General features: G+C 41.6%; 1 protein-coding gene across 1 annotated transcript in view; it reads right to left on the bottom strand.

Moving 5' to 3' along the window:
• Positions 1-7,258, bottom strand: part of CCDC114 (coiled-coil domain containing 114) — a 32,045-nt gene extending 24,787 nt beyond the window's left edge. Inside the window, exons 1-3 of the mRNA XM_015810247.1 lie at positions 7,144-7,258; positions 5,704-5,872; positions 3,150-3,232 (exon numbers count right to left, since the gene is read on the bottom strand). Coding sequence (XP_015665733.1) covers positions 3,150-3,216 — 67 coding nt within the window. The 5' untranslated portion in view covers positions 3,217-3,232; positions 5,704-5,872; positions 7,144-7,258. The remainder of the gene's footprint in view (positions 1-3,149; positions 3,233-5,703; positions 5,873-7,143) is intronic.
• Between the last annotated feature and the right edge of the window lie 710 nt (positions 7,259-7,968).

Raw genomic sequence — 7,968 nt, 5'->3', positions numbered from 1 at the left:
TCCTTCCGCCGCGCCCTCAAGACATGGTTGTTCCAGCTTGCGGGACTGGCCTAAGGGATTTTAAAGGGGTTTTAATCACTTTTAATCGGATCAGATTTAAATATTTCTTTTTAATTAATTTTAAATGTGTATTGTATTTTTGTATTTTATCTGATTGTTAGCCGCCCTGAGTCCGTAAGGAGAAGGGCGGGATATAAATTTAATAAAATAAATAAATAAAAATAAATAAATAAACCTAACCAATGGGGGGAAAAATCTGCTTTTCTCCAGGATGTTGTCTGAATTTCAGATCATATGCTGTGGCAGGGGTGAGAAACTATGGCCCTTTTATGACCTGCGGACTTCAACTCCCAGAATTCCGGGGCTGTAACTCCTCCCCTCTGCTACGGGATCAAACTGAGAATACACAAACTTACTGTCTAAACAACATAATGCTTAGAAACACTAAAGTAGCCACAGATATCTTGCTAGCTGACCTGGCGAGTCCCTCTGCCCCATATAATTTGCTTTTCCAGAAAGATCTCGTTAAAAATATAGATGAGAAGTTGGCTTGTTGAAAAGTATTGTCTTTATTTAGAAGAACGTATCAAGGCCCCATAGGGTTTGTTTGAAAATAAAAATGGTGGTGCTTCTTCTGAACATGTGAAATACTTGCCTAGAAAAAGGGAAGATATTTTTATGCTCCTATTCTGAGCTGGATACATGCTTTATTCCATCTCTCTGCCCCTGTTTCTTTCTTGCTTTGGACAACTGTGAAGTCAAGGACAGGCAGACTTTCTTGCTCACTCACAGTTTAATGACTCACTCTCTGGTTCCTCTTACTACCAGTGACTCATGCCCCTAGCTATCCCCATATGCTAGCAAGGACTTTTGTGTTTCAGCCTGCTTTAATTTACTTCCAATTTCAAAACCAATATACAATGAAGAGCTCTAACTTAAAGACTAGCTCGCAAAATGTACCAAGGCATGTGGAAAACAGTCATGGTGCCCTGGTTCTGTTTCTTTGGCCCCTTTATTATTGAATACAAAGAGCTTATTTCTTGCCTGCATTTTTCAAAAGCTGGCTTCCTTGGCAGCATTTTAATCTGGCTTGAGGATGAGCTCCCAATCTCCTCCAATCAAAAATTAAGGGAATATTATTATTTGATTCGATGGGGAGACATGCAAAGATTTTGTTCCTCACCATATTTTGCACGTTTGCTCAGCTCAGCGAGCTTTTTTAGTTGTGCACATCTACACACTTTACTATACAGCCTACATTTTCTCAACTTTTTTTTCTCTAAAGGTTTCACAGCTTTCCATGGCAGTACATCAACATTTCCGAAACAAAACCACAGCAACACCTCCAGTCAAATACCCTTTATGAAACTGTCAAGCTATATTTGAAATGAAGATGGTACAGATATTTTATAACAGATTTTGACTGAGAAAAACTGCAGCACATAAAATAGAGGATGAAATTCTGAGAAACCTTCAGTAAATCCAAATGTCAAAAATACACTTGCTCTTTTAAGTCCTTAGCTACGGCCTGCCAAATCTTTTGATCTATGGGGATAAAGAGCTTTCCAACAGGAAAGAAAAGCAGGGGGAACTTGAATTATTATGGCAGATTCTCCATTAGTGATTTAAAGTGACAGTTATTATCCAACTCTCATGCCAAAATATTGTATTGTATTGTATTTGTATTGCATTGTATTGCATTGCATTGCATTGCATTGTAGTATAGTGCAGGGCTTTTCAACCAGTGGTACGGGTACCACCTGTGGTACATTGGCACCTGGCAGGTGGTACGCGACCATCCTATAAAAGTGGTAGCGGGGGAGGGGAATGAGCTGAACCGGGGGCAGCAGCGGACAAGCCTGAGCGAGAGATGGCTGGAGCTGCAGGGCTGTCAGGGCTCAGCGGAAGCGCCAGGATCAGTGCCGCGTTCCAGCTGATCAGCATTTCTTCGGGGCTGTCAGGGCTCAGTGGAAGCACCAGGATCAGCGCCAGGCTCCAGCTGGAGCTCGGCGCTCATCCTGGCGCTTCTGCTAAGCCCAGAAGAAGCGCCGATCAGCTGGAATGTTGCAGCATCTCCAGGGTCTTGTGATTTACATTCAGATGCTTGGCAATTGATTCATATTTATGATGGTCACAGTGTCCCAGGGTCATGTGAAGTGACCAAAACCTGCTGCAACCACCCAGCAGATGGGGGGAATAAAAACCAAACAGCCCCCCACCCCACCCCCGCTGCCAATCCTCAACAGAAATGCTCACAACAATGAAAACCTCGGACAGGAGGAAGAGCACCGCCGGGTCGACAGGCAGGTGTCTTGCTCGGCTGTGGCTTGGGGGGCACTTTTTCAGTGCCATTGTAACTTCGAACAGTCACTAAGCGAACTGATGTAAGTCGACAACTGTTGTAAGTCGAACAGTCACTAAGCGAACTGTTGTAAGTCCTTTTTTTTTTTTTGTCATCAAGTTTTTGACACCCTTGCTAGCCGACTGGTGGTATTCGGATGTTGCCATATCCTAAAAATGGTACAATGGGTGAAAAGGTTGAAAAGCCCTGGTATAGTGTATTGAATTACACTGCACTGCACTGCATTATCAACTCAATGACAGCAGGGTACCAATAGAAGTTACTCTTAAATCACTGTTAAAGATATGGCTTGCAAGAAGGATAAACAAAACTTTTGGATTGCAGCCTGAAAGTAACTTTGGAACAACCGCTGTCCCAGTAAGCTAAGCAAAATTGGACCATACCTTCACCAAATCCAGATATTAGTTAACGGAATATAACTATGGACATTTTTCAGTCAGCAAAAAAAAAAAGTATTAATGTCAATTAATAGGTCATCATTATCATAAAAACGAAATAGTGATTTAAATACATTTGATCTACTCCAGTGGATTTTTAAGTTCCCAGAATAAACAAACAGGGACCCATAATATGAACTGTAAGATAGCTTCTTGCTTTTCTATTTCAACACTTAAATCATATTACAGGCCTGTTTCAGAGACTCCGATATCTCTAATCCTAGTTAAGAATCTGGCAGTGCAGATGGTTCCTACTGTGATAACTTTCTCTTCTCCCCTAAAAGTTACCCATATCTTCTAGGTCTCCATCATCACCACCACAATATCCTCTTCCCTCTCTTGGGAATTACCTATGCCTTCTAGGTCCGCATCACTACCATCCGAACGAAAGCTCGAGGCAGATTTGAAGAATGGCATCTTCAATTTCTACCTGCTGAGAGAAAAAGAGAATGAGAATTCAGAAACATTATATCACTTTCTGAAAATAATTGTTTCACAAAGGTAGCGTGTGAAAAATGGCTAGAAGCCTCAAATTGCAATTAAGGAGACCCAGATTCAAATCTGCTCAAGCCTAACATTTCCTGGGACTGGTTTTGCACATCATGCTGAGCCATCATGTGTTACACATCTGGCTTAGCATGTTGAATACATTTACATATTACTGTTGTAAAACTGATTTATGACTTGGCATGTGGTACAAATCCAACCAATTTGTTTTCTCCAACAAACTGATTTACGCAAACCATGGAACTGTAGAATGTGCCTTAACCACAAGCCTGTTTTGTTCTTTTTGTTTAGGGACGAGCAAAGTGTAGTTTTGCAAACTGCTATTGGACTACAACCCCTATAATGACTCCTTACTACCTAAGCCACTAAGAATTGTTGGTCTACAGCAGGGCTTCTCAACCTTGGCAATTTTAAGAAGTGTGGACTTCAACTCCCAGAATTCCCTGGCCAATCATGTTGAAGGAGGAAGAGCAGATTAAAATACAAATGACTATCATTTAAATGGCAATGATGAAACAACTTAATACCTTTCCCTTTAAAGTGATACTCCATAAAAGTGAGTATTTCAGCTATTCCTATAAAAGAAATCCTCATCAGATGCTCGCTTCTGATACTTAGTATAACTTAACTTTTACAATGTACTGAATATCATCTTCATCTTCTCAATTCAACATTTTTTTTTCTTCCATGGCTATCTCCCAAAATAGAGCTACAATGCTGAAATGCACAACTTGTAAATGTAGTCATTCCCTGGTTGTTTTGTGTCAGCTAAAAATTGTATGTAATGGAAAGGTTTACCAAAAGTACTGACATAAGCACCCTCTTCTTCCATGTTGACATTAAATGACAAATAAAGGTAAACATGTAGAGGACAGAGTATAAAATATGTGAACTAGAAGAAATCTTCTGTAGAATTGTTTGTAATTCTATTTGGGGAAATATTAAAAAGGAGTATCTAGGATGCATGTCTTTTAAGATTCAAGCCAGGGTATGGGATGAAAATTGCATTGGTTGCTCTGCCTGGTAGCCTTTTATGAGACTGGGAGGAAGAAGTGTCGCCCTCCTAATCTTGTCAGATTTGCCCACAGCTTTCATACCATCCAGCATGGTATGCCTCTGAACCGAGATTCTTACCATACCACGGTATGCCTCTGAATCAGGATTCATACCATACCACACCACCATGGTATGCTTCTGCAAGAGTGCATCCACCCTTTTTTAGTGGTTCTTCTTATTCCTGAACAGCCAATATCTTGATGGAGAGAATGAAATAGAGCCCATTATGGACTGCCACAGGCCCTTTCTCTCTTCTTATTTAACACCTACATGAAGCCACTGGGTAATGTCACTCAGCAGCAGAGGGTGAGTATCACCAACATGCTGATGATATTAATCTTTAAATTTCTGCATTGGGCTAGAAAAAATGGTGCTATGAAGAGTCTGACTGGGTTATTTGGACAACTCTGGATGGGGAGGAACAGACTTTAATTGATGCTCTGCAAGGTAGAATGGTAAATTCATAATCTGGGGTCTCAATCTAAGGATAAGGCAAGACTTCCTATACGATATGAGTAAGCCTGAACATGAGAGAACATGATGTAACACTGTTATGCCACATTTAAAATCAGGCTGTCACCAAGTCTCAGCATAGGAGATAATGGAAAAATCTAGTCATATTTATCTCTTCTCCAAAGGGTTGAGATCACAGTTCCCAGAATCGAATATGGCCCTAAATTATGTATCTTGGTATTCTGAGAATTGTGATCCCAGCACATCTGGAAGGTAACAGATTACAGAAGACTGCCTTCCAGGTTCCTTGAACTGGTTGAACTGGTAGAGCTTACAGTTACTTTAGCAATTTTATTGCAAATGTCTGCAAGGTTGAAAAGACAAACCACTTTTCATAAAGTTAACAGCTGCATACCTTTTCAGCAGTTAGGTCCATTGCTATCTCAAAATTTGTCTAAAGAACCACCTGAAGACCACCTAGATTCATTAGTGATCCCAACACTGTTTAAAAATTATTTCTCTTGCTCCTTAGCTTTATCCTCTTTCCCCCAAAAGAAATATTCCATATAGCACAAATATTCTTTTAATGAGATAGAAAATGCATTCCACCCTTCCACTAAGGTTGTTTTTACTTAAAGCAATTCTAGGAGGAAACTTTAGCTAACATGCAATTATTTGCCCAAGAAGATTTAGGAGTTTGTTAGAATCAGTTTCATTTCAATATCCTTGCCTGAATAAGACTCAGTTCAAAAGCACAGAACCTTCTTCATTTTTAACTTCACATTCATCACTATCTCGCAAACATTTCTCCTTAGACTAATAATTTCCTAGCATCTGAAACCTGAATTAAATCAGCACTCCCTCCCCAACAAAAAACAATAAAAGTACCTTGTTCTCTAGAGAACCCTATGACAAATATACAATTAATATTTAGGCAGTCAGTATTTTGGTATGCTCTGGTACAGTCTTCTGATCTCTCCTGCCAACATCACCATTGCTTTTGTTCAGTCAGTTGTTAGCAACCATCTCCAAGAAATGCATCAGCTTTCCACCAATCCTGATGAAAGATGGGAGGGGAAGAAGAAGAAGAAATGAAAGTTATACCCGACGTGTTGAAGTGATTCCTTTATTCATCTACAGGTAATTTAGGACGCCAGCCAAATAAAATGGATTAAAAATTGGAGGTCAGAACAGAACAGAACAAAAAAAGGTTAAATGAGTTACAGTGAGAAAGGAAAAACATAAGAAAATGACATCCCTTGACTTTTAAAAAAGAAAAAAGGTGCTTGATTGAGAACTGTTAAACTATAGTTCTAGCACTTGTTAAAAGGGCAGTAAGATTAAATGAGTTAAACAAGATTGCACAAGAATGTATATTGTTAATCCCAAGAAACTTTTAAGTTTACTCAGGGACAGTGATACATTGGTTTCCTATCCCCATCATCTACTTACATTCCATACATTTCTGCAATTTTCTATCATGTTATATGCTATAAAGTTCTAGGCTTTCAAGTTATGCCAACATCCTGTTCAGGCTTATCATTGTTAATTGTCACTAGATCTTCAACATAACAGCTGCCTAGTCAAATACTGTACCATTTTTAAACCATAGGTGTTGCTTTATTCTCTGTACTTTCTACCTAGAGGATGTACTTCCACCACCTCAAAACCTTTTCTTGTATTTGCTTTATAGTTAACCCTCACTCCAGGCGACTTTCTTTTTCACTCCAGGCGACTTCTGCTTTATAGAGTGATGCCACATTCTACTGTTCATTTTGGTTGAATCTCCCTCCAATGCCTGCATAATACGGTCTCAGACTCCTGTACAGAGTAAGAAACCTCCATGCTCTGCAGTGCCTTAAGGTTGAGGTTGCCACTTTATTATGTCAGTCTTATGGGTTTGCATGCCTTTAATAACAAGCCAAGCTGCTCTGAAAATATCAATGGTATAATATGGCAACTTTGCCCAGGATGCACCACCAGTAGGCTCTGAACAGTCCCATGGTGGGTACACAAACCTAGTCCTCGTTTCAGTATGATTCAGAAGTTGAGACCCCAAAGGTTAAATAACTGAAAACACAATAGTTCCTGGCAACTTGTGAAGCTCCTATTACACTATGTGTAATAAAGCAGAATTAATGGTTCTTCATAGGAGGCCCCGAGTCTTGGGATAACCCCGAAACCTGACTTCACCAAATTTAGTCATGGGACTCTGCTGGACCTTGCCTGATCACTTGGACCTCCAAGGACCCGGCGGGTCACGCTAGAGCCCCACATAGTCATGTGAAAATGGGGGAATAGTCGCACCCCCAATTTAACAATTCATACCAAAGCCCTTTCAACATGTCAGCCCTTAAGGTCCTGGAAGGCCACACGGGAGAGCTGCAAAGTCACGTGGCTACAAATAATGCTGGCAGGCCCTGCTTAATCACAGCAATCCGCCTAACAGGCCTCGGGTCCCTTCCTCCCTCTCTCCTTCAAACTACGGCAGCCTTAAGCCCCACCCCTCCCAATAAGCCCTTCCTCTTACCTCCCAGGCCCGCCCTCCCACTGCGCATGTGCGAGCCTAACAGTTCCCTCCTTCGTTCCTTCCTTTCCCCCCCCACCCCACCCTTCCAAGACTCTCGTCTCCCCCTCCTGCCCCCGCTCGGGCGGAGCCTAGTTGAGGGGCGGCGCGGGCGGGTTGTCATGGCAATTTTCCATCGCTGAAGTCTCATGCAAAACCACATCCTTCGTTCAGTTTGCCCCGCTGAAACCGGTTGCCACGGAGACGGTTTTCGGAAAGGAAACTGGCAAAGGCGGAGAGATCGAGGGGGGGGATAGCAAGAGGGGCAGCCGGAGAGAGGGCGGGGAAGGAGCAGGCAGGCAGCCTGGGGGAAACGCGGGGACATCTTGCACCATCCGCGTGATTGGAAGGGTGTGTGTGTGTGAGTGTGCCCGAGAGATGACTTGTGATGTACGTTTTCTGCTGGGCTGGCAAGATGTCACAAGCCGGTCTTTGCTCTGCTTTCTGTTAGCAGTGCCAGAGGATTAATGACAGGATTATTTTATTATTTTATTAATTCATTAAATTTATTGGCCACCCATCTCGCAGTTCATGGTTACTCTAAAGCAGGGCTTTTCAACCTTTTCACCCATTGTACCACTTTTAGG

Source organism: Protobothrops mucrosquamatus, unplaced genomic scaffold (assembly GCF_001527695.2).
Source record: "Protobothrops mucrosquamatus isolate PMUCROS unplaced genomic scaffold, P.Mucros_1.0 scaffold8, whole genome shotgun sequence".
Classification (NCBI taxonomy): Eukaryota; Metazoa; Chordata; class Lepidosauria; order Squamata; family Viperidae; genus Protobothrops; species Protobothrops mucrosquamatus.
This window is presented reverse-complemented; position numbering and strand designations above follow the sequence as displayed.